This window comes from Falco naumanni (assembly GCF_017639655.2).
Source record: "Falco naumanni isolate bFalNau1 chromosome 22 unlocalized genomic scaffold, bFalNau1.pat SUPER_22_unloc_1, whole genome shotgun sequence".
Taxonomy (NCBI): Eukaryota; Metazoa; Chordata; class Aves; order Falconiformes; family Falconidae; genus Falco; species Falco naumanni.
The window spans coordinates 4,254-26,712 of NW_024427350.1; the positions used below are offsets into that span (position 1 = coordinate 4,254).

The 22,459-nt window shown below is 48.5% G+C and overlaps 2 protein-coding genes across 3 annotated transcripts; both read right to left on the reverse strand.

The window, feature by feature from the left end:
* Positions 1-4,676: 4,676 nt before the first annotated feature.
* On the reverse strand, positions 4,677-13,038 carry LOC121081945 (coiled-coil domain-containing protein 81-like). Of its 2 annotated transcripts, none has more exons than XM_040581289.1 (8): positions 12,766-13,038; positions 8,593-8,654; positions 8,002-8,155; positions 7,570-7,826; positions 7,367-7,452; positions 6,971-7,095; positions 5,975-6,065; positions 4,677-5,674 (listed from the first exon to the last, which is right to left on the reverse strand). In XM_040581289.1, the coding sequence occupies exons 1-8, from the start codon at positions 12,788-12,790 to the stop codon at positions 5,293-5,295; spliced, it is 1,182 nt and encodes a 393-aa protein (XP_040437223.1). In that variant the 5' UTR covers positions 12,791-13,038; the 3' UTR covers positions 4,677-5,292. The 2 variants fall into 2 exon arrangements, with proteins under 2 accessions (XP_040437223.1, XP_040437222.1); XM_040581288.1 differs by lacking the exon at positions 12,766-13,038 and adding an exon at positions 9,077-9,564.
* A 7,893-nt stretch (positions 13,039-20,931) lies between these two features.
* LOC121081938 (olfactory receptor 14C36-like) lies at positions 20,932-21,882 on the reverse strand. The gene has a single exon (XM_040581286.1). It carries the CDS (start codon positions 21,865-21,867, stop codon positions 20,932-20,934), a length of 936 nt encoding a protein of 311 aa, XP_040437220.1. The 5' UTR covers positions 21,868-21,882.
* Positions 21,883-22,459: the final 577 nt, after the last annotated feature.

Here is a 22,459-nt window from a genome sequence, read left to right on the forward strand (position 1 = left end):
CGTCCCCAGTGCCGTCCCAGTGCCGTCCCAGTGCCGTCCCAGTCCCCCCCCGGCACCCCCATCCCATCCCCCTTCCATCCCTATCCCCCCCCTGTTCCCACTTGCACCCTCATCCCAGTCCTACCCCAGTCCCATCCCATCCCAGTCCCACCCCAGTGCCATCCCAGTTCCTCCTGCACCCCCACCCCCACCCCACCCCCACCCCAGTCCCATCCCAGTCCCTCCTGCACCCCCATCCCAGTCCCAGTCCCATCCAATCCCAGTCCCACCGCAGTCCCATCCCAGTCCCTCCTGCACCCCCATCCCAGTCCCAGTCCCATCCCACCCCACCCCCACCCCGGTCCCATCCCAGTCCCTCCTGCACCCCCACCCCCACCCCACCCCCATCCCAGTTCCTCCTGCACCCCCATCCCAGTCCCAGTCCCATCCAATCCCAGTCCCCTCTTGCGTCCCAGTCCCACCCTCCCCTGCGCCCCCATCCCATCCCAGTCCCACCCCAGTCCCATCCCACCCCACCCCCACCCCAGTCCCATCCCAGTTCCTCCTGCGCCCCCATCCCATCCCAGTCCCACCCCAGTCCCATCCCAGTCCCTCCTGCACCCCCATCCCAGTCCCAGTCCCATCCAATCCCAGTCCCACCCCAGTGCCATCCCAGTCCCTCCTGCACCCCCATCCCAGTCCCAGTCCCATCCAATCCCAGTCCCCTCTTGCGTCCCAGTCCCACCCTCCCCCGCGCCCCCATCCCATCCCAGTTCCATCCCAGTCCCATCCCAGTTCCTCCTGCACCCCCACCCCCACCCCACCCCCACCCCAGTCCCATCCCAGTCCCTCCTGCACCCCCATCCCATCCCAGTTCCATCCCAGTCCCATCCCAGTTCCTCCTGCACCTGCACCCCCCACCCCCACCCCAGTCCCACCCCAGTCCCATCCCAGTTCCTCCTGCGCCCCCATCCCATCCCAGTTCCATCCCAGTCCCACCCCCCCCGCACACCGGCGGACTCGGCTGCAAGTTTTATTGAGACAAACGGGGGGGCGGGGGGGGGGGGGGAGGGCAGTGGGGGAGGGGGCGGGGGGGGGAGGGGGCCGAGCTGAGGCTCTTGCCACGTCGGAGACCCCCCCCCCCCCCCCCCCCCCCCCCCGCAGCCCCGGGACCCCCCGCGGCACCCCCCGTGGGGGCCCCCCCTCCCCCCGCAAAGGCTGGTGTCGGTGCCCACCCCGGGGGGCCCCCAGACCCACCCGGATGGGGGGAGGGGCCAGGAACGGGCTGTCGTGTCCCCTCCCCCCCCCCGGGCCCCCCCCCGTGGTGACCCCCCGAGTCACAGCGGCCGCGCGGCTCCGCGCTGCTTTGCAGGTTTTCATTATTTTAGTCGTCTTTTTTTAAAAAAAAAAATTTAGTAATTTTATTTTTTTGTCTTTTTTTTAAAAAAAATAATTTAATTTTTATTTTTTTAGTAAATTATTTATTTTTTATTTTTAGTCATCTTGGGGTTTAATTTAATAATTTTATTTTTATGTTGTTTTTTTGTCTTTTATTTTTTTAGTAGTTTTATTTTAATTTTCTTTAATTTTTTTAGTAAATTTGAAAAAAATTTTTTAGTCATCTTTTTTATAGTAATTTTATTTTTATTTTATTTTTTAGTAAATGATTTATTATTTTCTTTTAGCCCTTATTTTTTTTTAATTTTTATATTTTTACTAGTTTTTTTATTTTCTTTTTTTTAGTAATTTTTAAAATGTATTGTTTTCATCATCTAAATTTTATTTTTTATTTTTAGTCTATTTTTAATTTTTTAGTAATTTAATTTGAATTTTATTTATTTATAATTTTGTAGTAATTTTTAATTTTTTATTTTCTATTTTGTTAGCAATTTTTAAAAATTTTATTTTTTCTATTTTTTTAGTCTTTCTTTTTTATCTTTGAAAAGTAATTTTTAATTGTTTTTATTTAGTAATTTTATTTTTATTTTCAGTAATTTTAAATTTTTTTGTCATCTTATTTATTTTTTAGTAATTTTATTTTTTTTAGTCTTTTTCTTATCTTTTAAAGTAATTTTTTAATTTTAATTTTTAGTCATTTTATTTTAAAATTGTTTTTATTTATAAATTTTTTTTTTATAGTAATTTTATTTTTAAATGATTTTATTTCTATTTTTTAGTAATTTTTAATTTTTTAAAAAAATTTTTAGTCATCTTTTTATTTTTAGTCATTTTATTTTCTCTTATTTTTTCAGTCTTTTTATTATTTTTTAGTAATTTATTATTTTTGTAATTTTATTTTTTGTTTTTATTTAGTTATTGATTTTATTTTTATTTTCTTTTTTAATTTTTTTTTTTTAATTAATTTTTTATTTTTTCAGTCGTTCCCCCCCGGCCCCTCCCCCCCCGGCCCCATTTGAGAGCAGTGATGGGGCCGGGGGGCAGCTGGGGGTGACCCCCGGGAACGACTTGCCCCTCCCCCGGCCCGGGGACCCGCGGGGAGATGTGGGGGCTGTGGGTGGGGGCTGTGGGTGGGGGCGCTGTGGGGGAGGGGGCTGTGGGCGCTGGGGGTTGTGCAGGCAACCGCCGCGCTCCCCTTCAATGTGCCCTGGGAATGCCAATGTCCCTGCTTTCAAAATTTTAAAATATAAAATGTAAAAATATTTAAAATTAAAAATCTAAAATTTTAGTTTTTAAATTTTAAAGTAAAAAATATAAAAATTGAGAATCTCAAAATTTTTAAAACTTCAAACCTAATAATTTGTAAATCGAAAATTTTAAAAACCTAAAAGCCTAAAAAATTAAACTCTAAAAATCCAACAGTTTAAAAATCTAAGAATCTAAAAAATCTTAAAACTTTAAAATAGAATTTCAAAACGTTAAAAAATTTAGCGATCTAGTTAGAAATATGAAGATCTAAAAAAATTTTAAATTAATAAGTCTAAAAATATTAAAATGTTAGAAATACAAAATGATAAAATGTTAGGAATACAAAAATATAACAATTTAAAAATCTAACGATTTTAAAATTACAAATTAAAAAATGTTAATATGCTAAAAATAAAAAAATATAAAATTTTAAAAATCTAAAATTTTACAAGTTAAAAAATCAAAAAATGTTAAAATGTTAGAAATACAAAAATATAAAAATTTAAAAATATAAAGAATTAAATTTAACAAAATAAAAATGTTACAATATTAGAAATACAAAAATACAAAGATTTTATATCTAAAAATGTTATCTAAAAAGTTCAAAATTCTAAAATTGTAGAAATTGAAAAAATTAGAAATACAAATTTAAAAAATCTAAAATTTTTCAAGTTAAAAATATGATTTTTTTAAAAAAAATTCAAAATATTAAATTTTAACATTTCAAAAAAATTTAAAACTAGAGTTAAGACATGACTCAGCGACCCGGGGGTGATTAGTGCTTAATGAGCTTTTGGGATTCCAGATACCCGCCTCCCCCCCCCCCAATTAATGACCCTTTTTTCCAGACAGAAAAGGAGCCCGGACTAATGGGAGCCGCAGCTGCTGGGGAATTAATTGTGGGTGTTAATGACCCCCGAGGTAAGCGCGAGGTGATGTGAGGGGCTCCCGAAGGAAATAATTTTCCAAGGAAAATAAGAAAGTTTTAGATTTTAAATTGAAAATAAAGAGTTGGGAAGCGAAGGGGGAATTGATCACAACAGCTCTGATGCAGCTTGAAGGTCACCGCGGCTCCTGCCTGGAACCCAAACAGTGACCTCACCTTTGTAAATTTTTAAATTGTTTTTAGTTTTTTAGGTTTTTTATTTCAGATTTTTAAATTTCTAAATTTTTAGATTATTGTTTTTAAGGGGGAGTTGATCACAACAGCTCTGATGCAGCTCGAAGGTCACCGCGGCTCCTGCCTGGAACCCAAACAGTGACCTCACCTTTGTAAATTTTTAAATTGTTTTTAGGTTTTTAGATTTTTTATTTCAGATTTTAAAATTTCTAAATTTTTAGATTATTGTTTTAAAATTTTTAGATTTTTAAAGTTGTGAAGTTTTATAATTTTTAGAATTTTAGGTATTTAGATATTTTTTTATATTTCATTTTTTTAGATTTTAAAATTTTAAAATTTTTAGATTTTTAAATTTTTAGATACTTTCAAATTTTTAGATTTCAAAAATTTTAAAGTTTTCCAATGTTTAGATTTTTTATATTTATTTTTAATTTTTTTAAATTTTGTTTTTCTAGATTTTTTAATATTAAAAATTAGTTTTTAAAATTTTAATTTAAAAATATTTTTAATTTTTAGATTTTTAATTTTATTCCTTTGATTTTATTTTTTAGATTGTAAAATGTTTAATTTTAAAAAAGTAATTTTATGCTTTTTAGGTTTTTAGACTTTAATTTTAAAATTTAATTTTTTTAGATTGTAGAATTTTTAGATTTTTAGCTTTTTAAAGTTTTTAGATTTTTATTTTTTGATTAGATTGTTAGATTTTTTTTTTTTACTTTGTAGATTTTTTAGATTTTTTTACTTTGTAGATTTTTACATTCCTGCACTTTAGATTTGTAACTACAGGGCGATGAGGCGCAGCCCTCGGCGGCACCCGCCCGTGGGCACGTAACGCCGTTATTTTATGATCTTCCTGTTACGCTGCAATATAAGCAGGGGGCCGCGGTGGGGGGCGGCCGTTCTGCCACGCCCAGGTGGAGCAGCCAAGCGTCCCGTCAGGTCACGTGCCTGCCGAGCGCAGGGCGTCGCCCTCGTCACCCACCAAGTTCACAGGTGCCGGGACGTCGGCCGGGCGCCCGCGCACCGTGGAGTTACCGCCACGACGACGCAGCTGCGCCCTGTACTGTCCGGATGCTCCTGCTCGTGCCTTGCCTGTCCCGGGGGGCGAGCGACCCCCGGGTGGGGGCAGGGAAGCGCGGGGCTCACGGCGGGGGGGGGGGGGGCGCAAAGGGCTCGGAAGCGGCTCGGACCACGCGACAGAAAAAAAAAGCAACCGACAACCGGCGACCCTTCCCCTGGGCGTCGCCCCCTGGGCCGCGAGCCGGGGGCTGGGAAGGTCACCCCAAGGACGTCGAAGGGAGGAGCTGGGGGTCAAGCGCATCCTATCACACGGGCGAGGGGCCGCTGCAGACGGTGAAGCCCCCCCCCCCGCCGTTGCGCAGCTCCGAGGGTGGTTGATTGGTCTCTCGCCCCCACCCCCCACGCCGGGGGGACGGAGGGGTCCCACCAGCAGAGCGAGGCGCCCCCCTGGGAGGCACCGTGAGCTCTTCGCCCCCGTCGCTCCACCCTGGAGGCCACCAGCTTGGTCCTCGGGGCGCAGCGCGGGGTCATCTGGGATTCCTGGAGGTCAGGACCATCGCATAGGGGGTGGTGAAGACATACTCTGCTGCCGCCCCGCGCCGCGCGTCTCTCTGCTCCATCCAGAACCTTCCAGGTCTGGACTGTTGCCGTTGCGCTGCCTTGGCTCTTGTGGGCGGCGGAGCTGGGGCGCTGCAGACGAGCTCCTCGGGCACCCAGGCTTCCGGCATCACCGATGCGCTTGTTTTACCGTTGGGTTTGCTTCCGACGGAGGATGTTGCTTCTCCTCGTTTCCTCTTGCGCCGCTGCTCTTTTGCCGCCTGCGCTTGGCCCTTGCCCGCGAGTTGGCTCCTGGGTTGGCTCCTCGTCGTCGTTTTTTGCGACCTGGCCCCCGAGATGTCCGGCAGCCGCCTGGAAGGATGCGAACAAGGAGCTGGCCCAAGGCCGTGGTGGCTCTGGGGGCAAAATCCCCCCCCCCCACCCCGAGCTGGCGCCCCCAGCTGACGCGCTGTCCCCGTGTCCCCCGCGCGCTCACGAAGGGCGGGAGAGGAGCCCCCCCCCCCCCGCGAAGCGGGGGCTCCCCCAGCCCTATCGTGCCCCCCCCCCCGTGCGCCGCCGTCAGGCACCGGTGAACCCGACAAGGGCTGGGGGCTCTCGCTGGGTCGGCAGCGAACCTGGCGCAGACCCTTGGCCCCGAACCCCCAGACTCACCCCACACGGCGCGTCGTCCCCATGTTCGCCCACGCCCTACCGCGGGGTTCCTCCGGTTGGCCGGCAGCCGAGCTGGAACCAGGAGATCCCGCTGCGGACGGGAAGGGGAAAGCCCGTCAAGACGAGTGTCACCACGATGCGGAGCGGTGCTCACGCCTTGTCCCAAAACATCCCGGGTGCCCACCCCGCTCCGTCCCCTGCCCCCCCCAACACCGGCGAGAAGGACGCGCATCACTCAGCGCTGCTTGGCACCGGCAGCTGGGGGGCTGCAAGGTGTGAAAGCTAAAATCCTTGGATTTACACCAAAATTTTTCCCTGCTTGGACACAAGGAGCCCTTAAGGTGGCCGCTTTTATCGGCGCGGGGCTTGAGGGATGCGGGCGAACCCGCCTGCTCTGACGTGGAAAGGACGAGGATTAACCCATCGCCCTTTGTAATTTCCATTTTTTTATACCTTACATATATATGTAAGGTATCTTTATATATATATTTACGTTTCAGATTATTTAAATGATTTATATATTATATATTTTTATCTTTTATATTATTTATATTCATATAAACAGAAATAGTTATATTTAATAACATATTCAATTAAAATGCATATTTTCGTTGATTTATAATTTTTATATTTAAAAAATAAATATCAATTTATAGATAAATATATAGCTATTTATCTATAGAAATAGATATAGATTCTAGAAAATAATAGATAAATATATAAACATGCAAATATATATATTCATGTAAGTATATTCCTTTCCCCAGCGCCCGCCGAAGGCACCGGTGGCACCGGGGTTTGGAGGAGGGGAGGTGGACCACGTCTCTTTTGGAGGGGGGATGTGAAGCCATCCCCAAGAGCCCGAGCATCCCGCCCCGCTCCCCAAGCCGAGCGTGGCCCAAAGCGTTGGCGCCGGCGTTGGAGCGTTGTTGCGGTGGGTTTTCCCATCAGACACCGCTCGCCCGCGCTACGGGAAGGAGCCGGGAGCCGCTTCACCTTTTGCGTCCTGCCCCGCGGGCGGCACGTCCTCTTCTTTCCTCCACATGCCCTCACCAAGGGCATGCCTCATGACCTTGAGAGGCTGCTTGGACCGCGATTTGAGCGCCAGCTGCAGTTCGAACCTGGTGACAAAGAGGTGACGGTGGCGTGACCGGAGGCGCCGCCAGCCCTTTCCGCTCTGCTCCCAGCTGGAGCTCAGCACCACTGTAAAAGCCGGGTTTCCCCCCCCCCAAATCATCCATCCCCCATCCCCAAGGAGCACCCCAGGAAAGGAGGTCACCCAGGGAAGGTGTCCTGGTGTCCTCAGATCCTTCCTCCATCCCATCGTTGGCAGGAACGACGACGGGGCAGAGCCGCGGCAGGACCCCTGAGACCGCTGGGGGAAGGACTCACTCGGGAAAGATGATGACACATCCGCTGCGAGTCAAGGAAGCGACAGGTACCATGGGGGACACCACCGTGTCCAGCAGCCAGGGAGTCTGCAATGGAGGAACATGGAGATGCTGGGACGCCTTCAACGTGACCGTGGCACTCGATCACGGAGGAACTCGTGGTGGCAGGAGCTGGTGGAGCCACGGGGAATCCAAAACGCTCACCGACAACGCAGCCATCCTGAGGTTTCTCTTCCCACATATCCCTTCCAGGAAATCGTAGTAGAACCTCATTTCCACCTTCTTGTCCTCGATGAGGAGCAGCCCAATGTCCCGCAGGACCAGCGCGATGCTCTTCCCCTTCCCCAGGCATTGGGACAGGAGGGACGTGGTGCCGAGGATGCAGATCTCCACTTTGCGCCGGGACACGTCGGCATCCGCGGCCACCTCGGCGTATTTCACAGGCTCCAACACCTTATTGTCTGGAAAAAACCCCACGAGAAGGGTGAGGGCGCTGACCCCGTGGCCCTCCCTGAGGGGGTCTTACTGCCCTTGTCCTGTTTGCGGACCACCTTCGCAGAGGGGCCAGTTTGCTTCTGGCCCAGGGATGTGATAACCCCCCTCCCCTTCACCCCCACCGTGCAGCTCTTGTCCTACCAGACAGGTCGTCCCTGTTGTCCGTCAGGTTGTGGATGTCCCTGAGGACCCTGGACAGGCAAAAGATGGGCTTGTGGAGAGTGACAGTCTTCGTCCCAACCTGCATCTGTGTGGGGACCACGTCGAAGTAGCCGAGGGTGGGAATTCGGACCCCCTGGAGCAGAGGAGAAGGGCACGAAGGGTGAGGAGGGAAGAGCTGGGGGTTGGCTCCACCCCAGGACGGTTCCTCAGGCCCTGCCACCTCCCGCTCATCAGGGGCACCAGCTGGGACAGTGGGGAGAGCCTGGGGGAGGAGAAGCCGAGTCCTCTCCTTCCTTTTCCTCCGTGGAAAAAGCGGGACTCGGGGGCAGAAGCCCCTCAAGGGCACCCAGGGTTCAACAACGGATCAGCCCTGCGGTAGAAGACCACCTACCCGAGGTGACACCACCCTTGCCCGAGACCTATTTTGTCTCCCAGCGGGGATTTTGGGGGGGGGGGGGGGGAGTTTTCTGCTTTTTGAGGAGGGAAAGAGCAGCTGCAGCCCAAGCTCCGCAGCCACAGGGTCCCCCCAGGGAAGCCGGGGGGATGAGGAAGATGCGGGGGTCACTCTACCTTGTGTAGCAAGAGCTGCTGTCGGACGTAGCTGGCCACCGCGTCCCAGATGGTTATTTGCTCTGGAAAGCAGAGGAAAACCAGGTCACGCCCCGTGTCCCCCGGCTCTACCTGTGTCCCACCCCCGCCACGCCACAGCTCTCGGTCCTGACAAGGCTCCTGCGCTGGCTGGGGTGCTTGTACCTCTGTGGGTGATGCTGGGCATCATGAAGATGGGCTTCAACCCATCCCAGAAGTCCATCTTGGTTTGCCTTAGAGTGGTGGGTTGCCCCTTCATGGCAAGAGCCGCGTGGGCAGCTCTTCCCTGTGTTCACCCCAGAGATGCTCCTCCAGAGTGAGTGAACCACCACCCCACACCCCCTTTTTGTACCCCGGCGTGGGCTGTGTCACAGACCTAGTGTGACATCACAATGATGCGGCCACTGCTGACCCCGCCACCCGTTGTGACAGCCACCAGCCACCCCCCGCCCAGCCTGACACAAACCTGCTGCCTCCCGCGATGGTTTTTGCTGCAGAAACCATCTTAACCACCTGTGAGCAGCCAACCCAGGGCAGAAGTCCAAGCGCAGAGGTGGGCCAAGCACCAGAGATGGGCCAAACACTGGCAGTGAGACCTCCCAGGCGCGGAGGAAAGGGGCGAGGGGAGGATGAAGTGGCCTCCGTGGAGGCTGAGCTCCCCTCCTTGCGTTCAGGCCCTGGCGGGGACGTGGGACCATCGATCAGGCGGCAGATGTAGCAGGTGCTCCATCTTCGACCTCTGATGGGCTGACAATGGAGAGTTTGGGGGTTTTTTTCCTCCTCCTCCTCCTCCTGCTCCTTCACCTCCTCCTTTTCCTGCTAGCTGCCCGTTTCTTCCTGTTATTCCTGGAAGTTTTGTCCCCTTCTCTTCCTCTTCCTCTGCTTCCTACTTGCCCTGTTTTGATCTTCCTGCTCTCTTTTCCTTCTGCTCCTCTTTCCTCCTCCCCCTCATGCCATTCCTCCCCCTCCTCCTATTCCAGTTTCTCCTTATTCTTCCTCCTCCTCTTCATCTTGTTTCTCATTTTCCTCCTCCTCCTCCTCCTCGCTTCCTTTTCTTCCCTTAGCCTATGGACCGCCCCTGTAAAACATCCATCAAACGTCCACAAAACGTCCCCAGAGCTGACGAGGTCTGCGGTGACGCAAGTCGAGGTGGACTTAAAAGAAACACTATGTCTGCGTGGCTGGGTTCAGACAAAATGGCCTTTATTGTTTATACAAACTATTTATATATCTTAGTGCAGGTGTCAGACCCTGATAGGATTTTGTGTCCTTCTTCTTGCTTGCTCTTTGCTGTTGCTGTAGGTGCCCGTACGCTGCGGTTCTAAGTTCCGATTCTTCACACCCCGTTTACGTACCTGACAATTTGTGGCCGTCTTAAAGGTACACGGCTAAGTCTTTGAAGTCAACTAACTTGTCTGCAGACCCGCTGCAGACCCCAACAATTCCCCCTTTTTGTTTTTGAACAGCTGGTACCAGGCTTGCCATGTTCTGCAGGGCCCTTGCAAACATGACAGCAACCAAGGCAATAGCAAACAATACTGCACATTGAGTGAATGGATGACAAAAAGGCTGACATTTTCTCAGATTTTGATAACATGTTGCTGCAATGGGGCGCCTAAAATCCATTCAGCACATACCATCAAAATCCTCAGAGCCATGTCCTTGAGCCAACAACAAAAAGCCAATCCTTGCTCTGTTTTGTATGTCATAGTGGCAAATTTGACTCAGATTCTTAACTACCTAACAAACAAGGTATTTAACTCTTTAATGCTTTCTCTGCTGTTACTTTGGGTAAGAGAAGAACTGCTGCAATACGTTCCCATCAGTTCCATAAATCAACTACATCATTACCTGCTTCATCCAAAGTTACATTGCGTTTGAGCGCATTATGCTTATCAACATGTTCACGTGTTGATTTATGTGGGTGGCATGGTCCCATCATAGCCTCCTACTGCATTAGCATCTACATAAAGACAACTATCGACGCTCAAAGTGCAAACAATATCAACTTCATTTGGTTTAACATTATACAGAGGTAACCACTTATCCCAGACATCAAGGCTTTCAGCAAGATTCTTCATTCCCCACATACATTCACTTTTTTGCAACGATGTTTGTAAGTCAGGAAGGGCACACCAAGCCAGGATGTGCTCAGTTGCTGTGCTAAGGAGACCCACACATCAGTTGTTGGGTTGACTGGCGGCAGCAGCGCTCCCACGGTCCGGCACGCTAAGCTCAGGCCGCACACAGCGAGCAGGTATCCCATCGCGGACCTTCCTCTGTAGAAACACAAGCATCACCTCTCCCCCAGGTTAACATCCATGCGGTCTCGACCAATGCCCGGTACGAGGGTCTTTCATGCCTACTAAGACACCTTGGTGCTTTTGCTGCTTGTCACCAGTTGGCACAAAATATCGTTCAATGGGAGGCACCACGACAGAGATTTTCAAAAAGTTCACAACACAGCGTGCTTTCTCGGAACGTGCCTCTGGGTCACGCCCCTCATTCCCCCTTTCTGATTTTCAAGAGTATCGTTCGATGCGTTGAACGATGGCTTGGCCCGGGGGGAATGGGGGACACCAAATTGCTGGGGATCCCCCACTGGGAAAGGAACTGGCTGGCGGACTGGGAGCTATAGGCAGGTACACTGTCCGCTCTGATTCCAAGGGGGACGCCAAGCACAGGCACAGCACGTTGCCGGTGCCCAGTGACATCACGCCTGGTCTCACCTGGGCAGGCAGTAGCAATCATCGCAGCAGAACATGCCTCTGCGGTGACGTGGACATGCTTTTGTCTGCCAGACTCGTTGTAATGAGTGACATCTGTTGTAACGCCAGCGTTGGGAAGCTTGAAGGCCTCTGGCATTAACTCCAAAACTGGGCACGGGGGTAAGGTTTGGCCAGGCTGGACAGGCTGCAACAATGCTGCGTGCAGCCGCCTGAGAGAGACACTTTTGGCCAATCCGTCGATACAGGAATCGCCAATTCTGATGATAAAATCGGTGGGCTAACACGACCTGCAGGTGGGCCTCGGGAACAGGCACCGACAGAGCCACAGGAACTGGAGCGTCAGCTCCAGCGTTGCCATCGACTGCAGAACCGCGTAGGGAAGCGTGGCCGTAACATGCATGACGGAGAACGGAGAACGGCGTTTCCAAACCTCTTCCCGAAGTAAAAATTGAAAAAAGCTTGGGATGGTTGATATGGCCACGGACAGCCACCTCCAGCGGGGAAAGGAGGGCTGCTGCACAGGCTGGATCAGTAACGAGATTAACAGGACCCGGGGAATAAAGAAATGCCAAGGCCGCAGCCCGCAACGCCGTGACTTGCGATGATCCTTCCTGATGCACAATTTGGGAAGGCCGTTGCCCGTGTTTTTTCCAAGCCACTGCGGCTTTTCCCACTTTTCCAGACCCATCTGTAAATACCGTTATCGCCTTTGATTGGTCGTCTCCAACTCAGCTGCCGTGGCTGCAGAGTTAGATCTACAGCCATTGTCCAAAGTGGATGAGGTGGATGGTGGTGCTGAACTCGCCCTTGAAAATTGCCAAGAGCCGCTTGGAGGGCAGCAGAGCCTGACGGCGCCCATGCCACAAAGAATTGCGGTCCAGGGGCTACCACCACGTGTGGAACACCTCCAGCCAACTCCAAATATCTTTTTTGGATTTTTATGATCAATTCAGCAACAAGTTCACACCATCCAACAGCAGATTGCAAAGACTGCAAAGGCAAAGTGATCCCAGCTTCTGCCTCCACTCCTGCCTGGGACCCCTCCTATTGCCTCCCCCCCCAGACCCCCTGCCCCCACCACACCCAGCACCCGGAACCAGGCACTGTGACATCACCCCACGTCCAAGGGAACCCCGGGCAACGGGTCAGGGTCAGGTACATGCCATGCACAGCTCGACCAGAGAAGGTGCCAGAAAGGAGTTCTGTTGGTAGTTCTTACACTGCCCCAGTAGCCAGATGAAAGACACCACAAAAGTTGTTCTACCAGCTTTCTGGGCTGAGATGGGGAACCGCTGACTTTTGGAGTCGGCCGGTGAAAAAATGTTCCAAACACACCCCATGCACACCTCCACCGGGGAAGGTGCCAGCAAGGAGTTCTGTTGGCAGTTCTCCTGATTCTATGGAAGCGAATGCAACAGCTACAAACCTGCAGGTTGCGAGATGTTTGACATTAATAAACGTTAGCGAGAGTCGAGCAGTCAGGTAAAGCCCATTCAAACAAAACGCGTGTTACTGCAGTGCTCCAAAACCCCATTAGGATGATGAAGTGGGGCCCATTGTCTCGTATGTGGGAACTGTCCCTGTGGTAAGCGATGGCTGAGGAGGCTTTAGGTGTAACGGTGGAGAGGTTGGTGAGATGTCATAACGCAAGGGAGTCACTTCATCCTTGAATCTATGTATGGTATAGTAACGAACAGGAATTGAGACGTTATTTCACGTCTTTAATGAGACAGATGCTGGAATATTATGCTTAGTTCGGTTCTCAGAATCTTAAGTTCTTGGAAAACGGTATGTAACCCAGAGAAGGAGCGTAAAAGTTGAGCTTGGGAAAACAGGTTGTACAATGCAAGAGTTTCAAATTGGTGTCCTTCAAGTTTGCCTGTAAGGTAAGAGATCATCTTAAGTTAGTTGGTGTAGTATTTTATAAATTGATTTTGACAGGAACTGACATTTATGCAGAAGACATATGTAAAGAACATATTGCTGAACACTAAAACCGTTCACATTTTAAAAAAACAGTGAAACTGAGATCTAAGTGAAGGCAGTCAGCCACTGAAACAACTTCTAAAAGAAGCAGAACATCTGTCCCCTTTGCTTTTGCATCAAAACTGGATTCATTTCTAGGTGGCGTATTCAGGTCTAAATTCAGCCCAAGTTACAGGTCTCTGAACTACAGCGCAGAGAACCCCTCCACAGGCAGCATTCCCAAACGAGAAATAAATGCACGTATGATTTTGTTACATATACAAACACATAACATTAGGCGTTATATGTTGGCGATGTGGTAATGTGATGGCTATTTAACAATGATCCTGGCTCACCGGGAGAAACAGGATTTCTCTTGTTTGGAGACAGCCGCAGCTTTGAGGTCGACCCGTTTCTTCAGCCAGCTGACATTTTTCTGGACTCTTCAACTTCAGCCACGGCAATTAATCTAAAAAGTAAGCATCATGTCTTTCCCTTTTCACTCACGCAAATACGATTTTTAAAAAACACAGGAACAACCAAAGGAAAGCGAAGCCAGATACCGTTAATGATACTCACAGAGGAGGAACGTATCACTTAGTCCTCGGAGCAGACTTTAGGGGACAGAAACAGCAACCAGTCGTTACCAGTATTTATCCCAGCTAGTGCTAGCCGAGTGGGAAGGCCTCATTCTGTAAGAGTACTTGGTGATACCGCGGGTCTGCTAAATGGCCTTTTTGCTTCCTCCTTTCAGCCAGTTCAGTCACCGTAATTCAGAAAAACCTGCTCAGCTGCTTTTCTTTCTCAGCATTTGTTATTTTTGATGCCATCCCTATAATAAACTGTGCAGTTAGATAGATCGGTTGCAGTATCCATTTTTTCCGCTAGATGGCAGCAGCGCTCCAGCCAAACGAAGGGCCCGCGCCCCACGCCGACCAGGGGCAGCGCATGCGCAGAACGGGCGTGGCGCCTCGGGGCGGGGCTTCCGGCTGCGCACGCGGCCCCGGGAGGCGGGGTCATTGCTCGGGAGGCAGCAGCTCAGATGTCTGGCTGATCCCGTGTCGTGACAGTCAGCCCCTGGGCCGGAGCAGCCGAGGGGAAGAGGCCTTTGGATTTGCTTCCCGGTGAAACGGGGCTCTTTTGTTTTTCCTTTGTACCCAGGTTCGTCCGGAATCGTACGTTGACAGATCAAGGGGAGCTCAACTGAAGGTCAGCCTAGATGTTACTTCTGAACACGTGCCTTGCGCTCGCGAGCCGGACTGCTGGCTGCGGAGGGATAACTTTCGCACTTGCCGAGGGCCCGCGAGGCTCCGTGTGCCCGCTGCGGCCGAGTGCTGCGCTGCTGCTCGGGCAACAGCTGGGGAGGAATTGTTGGTCCCTCGTGGTTACGCAGCCAGGCCTGCTGGGCGCTTCAACCAGCGCGTCCGGTCGGGCAGTATCATTTTTGTAGATCGTACATGAGCCTGAGGTACAAACCCGCTTACGTTCCTGTACGGCGGCGTACTTGTCAGAGAGCTCAGTCGCACTGGCGGAGCTGGCACAGGGTTCCCTTGGGACTCCAGACTTGACCGTCTCGTTGAGAGGCTCCAGAGCCTGCTTGGGAAGTCACTTGACGAGGCACAGCTTTGCCGTGAACTTCATACTTGAATTCTGACTGTGATGCCAACGCCACGTCTTAATCTTTCTCCAGCAGTTATAAAAGCAGAACGAGCGTTAAGAATCTGATTACCTTTTAACTAAATTCAAAACAAAGTTGCAGGATGAAGTGACTGGAAGTCCTGCAAGTCTGACTGGGTGTTACCGCCGTGCGTGTTGTCTGCCTGTCTACCCGCCTCGTGTTCTGCTGTGGGAATTCCTCTGGGTAACGCGTTGGGCTCTGAATGTAGCGCATCCTGACTTCCTCCTGACCCCACCAGATGTCATCGGTCTTTGCCTTCCTCACGTTTCACAGGGCATGGGAAGGCCGGAGAGGCTGGAAGCCTCGGCTGTTGTGTGCGGAGAAGCTGTCAGCCTTCTAAGAGAGCACGTAGCCAGCAAGCGCATGACTAGATTTTTGTACCACACGGAGAGGCCACAGCGGGAGGAACTGCTAGAAATGTGTTTATAGATGTGCTGCAGCACCACTGCAAGAGTGCTCTTGGGCTTGGAAACCACTGACCAGGGCTGGGTGCCCTGCCTCCCAAGGATGCTCAGACAAGCGCTCCCACCGACACCCGCAGCTGGACCTACAGCCCCAGCAGAACCTGCCGTTTTGGTGAAAAATGCTGAATCAACTGCACATCGCATTCACAAAACAGCTAACAGACAAAAACTCCCTTCTCCAGGGTGGTGTTTGCCTCAGGCCACCAGGGTCTGCGAGCACAGCTCTCCACAGCAGCTTTCCTTCCCGGGGAACCAGTACGGGGGCTACAGCAAAGCAGCAGCAAGGGACCGGGGCAGCAGCAGGTCCTTCTGGTGGCAGCGCCTATGCAGGCTCTTAGGATGAAATGACAACGTACAGGGTCGGCAGGGATGGAGAACCGGTGATGTTACCGTCCACGTGCCTAAGCGTGGCTTTGTAGCTCCAGAGGCACAGCAGGACTCCAGGGTATGGGCTAAGCAAAAAGCGTTAGTAGTGTCAAACTGTTACCGAAATCTCAGAATGAAGAACTTATCGACACCAATGTGATGTAGATAAGCAGACACTTCATTATTAACGGCCGGGTTGCGTGAGCGAGTCCTCTCACGATCAACGCACGCCAGGTCTCAAAATCAGACTCCATATATAGAACTTATTCATACATATCCATTAATTATTCATGCATAATCATAACATTTCCCGTAAATCATTTACATATTCTCCTCCTATATCTGATTCTGTGCAGTAGAGCTTAGAAAGGTCTAGAAATGGGTCTAGGGTACAATTTGGGTAGGTGGTATATGAGTCGGTGGTCACGATCTCCCCCTGCCGGAATTACCTTTTACTAAAGTTCACGGTTTCTTGGCAGGCACCTACAAGCTGTTCCAGTCGACTCTCCCCGGTTTCCATTCATCTCATATTCTGACATTTCAATACACCTCTACATACAGAAGACTGGTCAAATACAAAGAAACCTTTCAAACCCTAAAGTTATTACCTAAGTTTTAACAATGGTTCCAGGCCCTTCTTCTAGCCTTGGTACAAGACGTACAAAAGATCTCATAGCAGCTTTTACCGTGCAGCTATAAGTTTCATTTAAAAATTTTTCTTATTCTTCTATATTTTAATTCTATTAAATGATTTTATAAAATCAATTAATCAATCTAATATAATCAATCAATCTTAACTTATTAACAAATCGATAACATTTCCCCCCATTGAATGTGTTGAAAATCATTATTTCAATACTTTCACATTATTCATATATCTCTTGTTTCAACATATTTTGGTGATGGATCATGTCTTGGTGAAATAGTTGGCACTTCTCTCATAATCTTACGATTGACTGCAATTCTATTGGTAAACTGTTTCTTCAAACATGCATATACTAGCATGCTCATCAAAAAGACAACTAGTAACAGAAACAAAGTCTTAATTATAGATTGTATCCAAGAGCTCAAATTCCATCCCAGTTTGTTAAAAATTTTCCCAAGCCAATCTTCTGACATATCCTTTTGAATTGTTTCAGTTTCTTTTTCAGTTTTTCCTAATAGGTCTAGATCATGTTCCACATTCTGAGTGACATTTGGAATGTGGATACAACAGTGGTCCAATTTATCCTTGAGATACCCACACACTCCATGTTCTTTAAGTAGGAGCGTATCTAGTGCCATTCTATTTGTAAAGTCATTCTGGAAGTTGCCTGTAATTGTATATTCAATTCCTTAAACCCCTTTTTGGTAACACTTGCTAATTTTTCCACTTGACCAGTTAACTGATAGAGCCATACTCTGTTTCTATATGAAGCTATAGGATTTAAAAGTGATTCCAGTGCCCAGCCAATTTTCACTCCTGTAGATGGTTCATTCCAAATATCATCATTTATCCCAGATCTCTTTATTCGTTTCAATTCTAAATTCTCTAAAGATCCTTTAAATGGTGATTTCTTCCAAATTGGACACAATGTTGGCATGCTTAAAGTAATTTGTTTCACCTTACCATCTAATGGTAAATGTGTTGTCCAGGTTCCATCACTTAATGCCCAAACTAAATGTCCTGGACTTCAAATAGTAGTTTTACTACAACTAAACAAAGTTCCTTTCCTAACTGTAAAAGTGCTGGTTAAATTGAGAGTATTCTTAAGACCTCGACAAAAACAACCATATTTTAAAACAGTGGCCTACGGAGGAATTCTTTGGATTACTAAGTCTGCATTACTGCAATCATATACTTTTTTCACATTTCCACCATGGCACTATTTTATTTTCCTTCTCTCCCGATGAAGTTGACCTATCATTGACCCAGGGTAATACTAAAAAAAACTTTTCCATCCCAGGTAAAACACCAAGAAGTTCTTGCTATATACTGAAAATGGGAAAATATGGACATAGACCATATAGAGTCCCGTTGTGCTACTAATTGGGTACCTTGGCCAGTTTCGTTACACTTCCATTCCATGACACTTCTGCTCATATTGGTTTTAAATTGTTCATCATAGGAACACCATCCTAACTGGGGATTTGGACCCCCAGGAAGAAGAACTCGAGTTATGGCACTAGGTCGGGATCCTGTGATAAAATCATAATTCAGTAGTTTTTTACAATCTGTTTCTTTACCTGGCGACTTCCACTGCTTTCTAATAACCTTTACTTGTTCATACCATTGAGTTACTGGCCTTTGTTCACAATAGGTGGTTTCATTTTTATATTCCAGATTGGTCAGATTCATGGTTAAAATTCCCCATGGAATAGATTCACCTACTGCCCTCAGTATTGGCAAACAAGCAGTGATCTGCGTGACATTTTGTGAATTGGCAAATTCTTTAGTCAATCCTACCAACAAATTTTCCTCTGCCATTTGTTTGAAGGTTTGAACACGTGAACATGTTGATAAGCATAATGCGCTCAAACGCAATGTAACTTTGGATGAAGCAGGTAATGATGTAGTTGATTTATGGAACTGATGGGAACGTATTGCAGCAGTTCTTCTCTTACCCGAAGTAACAGCAGAGAAAGCATTAAAGAGTTAAATACCTTGTTTGTTAGGCAGTTAAGAATCTGAGTCAAATTTGCCACTATGACATACAAAACAGAGCTACTATTGGCTTTTTGTTGTTGGCTCAAGGACATGGCTGTGAGGATTTTGAAGGTATGTGCTGAATGGATTTTAGGCGCCCCACCGCAGCAACATGTTATCAAAACCTGAGAAAATGTCAGCCTTTTTGTCATCCATTCGCTCAATGTGCAGTATTGTTTGCTATTGCCTTGGTTGCCTTCATGTTTGCAAGGGCCCCGCAAAACACGGCAAACCTGGTACTAGCTGTTCAAAAACAAAAAGGGGAAATTGTAGAATTGTACAGAACAGAGACAGTGGGTTGTTTTGACATTGATAAAGTGCAGCTTTGGCCTTGCTTTGATGATGTGCAGCTTTGATCCTGCAGCAAAGAGTTAAATAACTTTGAGAGAGTATGAGAAGAAACTAGGATGAGACAGAACAAAGGAGGAATGTGATGTCACCTCTAGAAGATAAGGAAACAGCATGAAGATTAGAGAGTAGCCTGTGGTGAACATCGTTAAGGAATGTGTTGTATGAATTTGTCTGATCACTCAAAAAGCATAGCTCAGAAATTAGCAGCACTGCACAAGAATACGAAGCATGTTACTGAAGGACATGATCCTTTTTCTGACTGGCTTTCAAGCCTTGGGTTAGGGGGCTGGTTACAAACCATAATCAAAGGAGCATTGATGGTATTGACAGTATTGTTGGTTTTAGTATTATGTGTTCCTTGTTTCTTTCAATGCTTACAAGGAGTGATGAGTAACTTGATCGAATGCATGTTTAAAACAAATGGGATTTGGATTGCTCAAAAACAAGAAGGGGGAGATGTAGGAGGGGGCCTGGAAATCAGGACCATAAGTAACCATCAGTTAGCTGAAAGGAACGTGCTTGAGCTTGTAGGCCACAAACCCTGAGAGGATAAGCAGGGTGAATAGATAACAACCAACAGGATGAGTCAGGCTGAGAAAAGGTGAGGAGATGAGGAAAAGATGGAGCCAAGGAGAAGTAACACTTTGCTGTTAATTGATGACTATAAAACCTTACTGAAAGTGTCCTTTGTTTGTAGCTAACCAAACAGGGATTGCCTAGTACGTAATGCTTAGCTTAACGAACCAATCTGTTTAAAGCATGCAGCCTCTGATAACATACATAAACTCGTGCTTCTGTACAATAAATCGGCATTTGCTTGCATCAAGCAGCGTCCCGTCTCTCCATCGCAGCACCCTTGCACCTTTCAGGGTGTTGGTGTGTAGATGAATTGGGAACAATGGAGTAATTTGGGCCTTGGAGAAACTGTCAGGGGAATGGTCTTTATGTTTCAGTCCTGGTTTCTCACAATCCATGTATTTTTGAATTAGCAATAAATTAAATTGAATTTTAAAATGACACATTTTGGCCATGACCCATGAGCATTGCTGGTATAATTTCTTCTTTTTTCCTGTTGAGTCAGGGGAGCGGATGAGCAGCTGCGGGGCTGGCTGGGTGCTGTGGTTAACCCCACCACAGGACCACATCAGGACTGCTGAGCCCACAGTGGGGCTCCCCCACACAAGAAAGACCCTGACAGAATGGAGCAAGTCCTGCAGAGTCCAGAAGGATGGTTGTTACCGGGATCATGTTATGAACAAGAAGAGGCTGAGAAACTGGGGTTTATTTGAGATAACATTTAGAGTGAAAGACTGGACCCAGGTCAGTTGGTGGGATCTCAGTCAGTGGTTTACTTCACTATTTGTCAAAGCAAAGCCATGAGGACATGATCTGGCTGGAAGTGTCTGACCACAGCCTTGGCTGAGTGGCCAACTGTGGCAAGAGCTATAGGACTTGTGTGTAACAAGGGACAGTAGGAAAGTGGCTCCATTTACATTTAGAGTTGCAATGGAGTTGGGTATCACTGAGCCACTAAGGATGACAGAGCTGACCATGCAGCAAATGTTCCTCGTAGGGACTGGGGTGTACAACAAGCAAAGGAAATGACTGGTGCTTAGGACATCTTGGGGCACCTGGGGCATCTTCCCCTGGATGGATATCCAGGGAACATGGCACTGAGCAGAGCCCTGTGTCCCACCCGATTAGTGCCATGCTTCCTTCACCATGACCACGGGATTTTCACCAGGACGCCCTGCCGTGTGCCCCCACCCTGTTATTTGCCCCAACTTTGCACACTCACACAGCTGAGGTCTACACTGGTGCTTTACTCTCCTGGGAAGCTGATAGATATCTCCACTACACAAGCCCCTTAAATTACAGAGATGTGACACAGGAGTCCAGTTGCACCATCCTGGATGCAAAAGTACAAAAGCTTCTGGGTCAGGCAGGCTGGGTTCGTTCTTTTGAAGAAGTGGAGTGCATGCAAACATTCTAGGAGAAACACAATTGTGACATTAAAAGCGATAAATGCACAGGATGTTCCAGAGATGACCAGGAAATGCCTTGTGAGGAGATTCAGGCAGTTCAGGGCTGCTGAGAGACACCTGACTGCATCAGCTTCTTCAGTGCGTCCTTCAGCTCCTGGTTCCTCATGCTGTAGATGAAGGGGTTCAGTGCTGGAGGCACCACTGAGTACAGGACTGACACCACCAGGTCCAGGGATGGGGAGGAGATGGAGGGGGGCTTCAGGTAGGCAAATGTGCCAGTGCTGAGAAAGAGGGAGACCACGGCCAGGTGAGGGAGGCACGTGGAAAAGGCTTTGTGCCGTCCCTGCTCAGAGGGGTTCCTCAGAACGGCCCTGAAGATCTGCACGTAGGACAGAACAATGAAAATGAAACAGCCAAACACTACTAAGATACTAACCAGAATAAGTCCCACTTCCCTGAGGTAGGTGTGTGAGCAGGAGAGCTTGAGGATCTGTGGGATTTCACAGAAGACCTGTCCCAGGGCATTGCCGTGGCAGAGCGGCAGTGACAGTGTATTGGCCGTGTGCAGCGCAGCATAGAGAAACCCACTGGCCCAGGCAGCTGCTGCCATGTGGACACAAGCTCTGCTGCCCAGCAGGGTCCCGTAGTGCAGGGGCTGGCAGATGGCCACGTACCGGTCATAGGCCATGACGGTGAGGAGAGAACACTCTGCCGAAAGGAACAACACAATCAAGAAGAGCTGTGCAGCACATCCTGAGTAGGAGATGGCCCTGGTGTCCCAGAGGGAGTTGGCCATGGCTTTGGGGAGAGTGGTGGAGATGGAGCCCAGGTCGAGGAGGGAGAGGTTGAGGAGGAAGAAGTACATGGGGGTGTGCAGGTGGTAGTCACACACTACGGCGGTGATGATGAGGCCGTTGGCCAGGGCGGCAGCCAGGTAGATGCCCAGGGAGAGCCAGAAGTGCAAGAGCTGCAGCTCCCGCGTGTCTGCCAATGCCAGGAGGAGGAACTGGGTGATGGAGCTGCTGTTGGACATCTGCTGCCTCTGGGCATACGGTCCTGTCACAGGAGAAAAAGACAGTGATAATTTATGGGAGACGTCTGCAAGCAAAATCAAAGCCATTTCCCACAGACCACCCCCCCGTCACACACAGACATCCCTCTCTTTTCTCGGAGACCTTCCTGCAGCTGTGTGGCTGCAGCCCTGCTTGGTGCTGGCCGTGTGGGCGATGAAGAGCAGGGCATCTGCCCACGGGCTCTTGACCAGCCAGTCCCACTCTGCAGCAGTGGGTGGGGGCAGGGACCAGTCCTGGTGTTTAACTTTGTCCTGTGAAACCAGTGCCAAAGCAGAAGGGCTGGTCAGCGTCTGCAGCGCCAGTGCTAAGGAACGGGAAGGGTGAAGGCATTTTAAGAGAGTTTTCGTTTTTTCACAGCTCCCCCCCATCTCTCCTGTTGAGTATTCTCGGATGTCGGAAAAGCAGAGCATTTTTGCTGCCCTCAGGTGGAACAGAGTGAGGTCTGTGAGGCAAGAGGATTGCCTGTGGGTGAGTGCCCAGTGAGGGGAGGTGGTCTGTCCTGCTGGTTCCCAGTTTCTGTGGGCTTGCACCTTCCTGAGATGAATGGTGGCC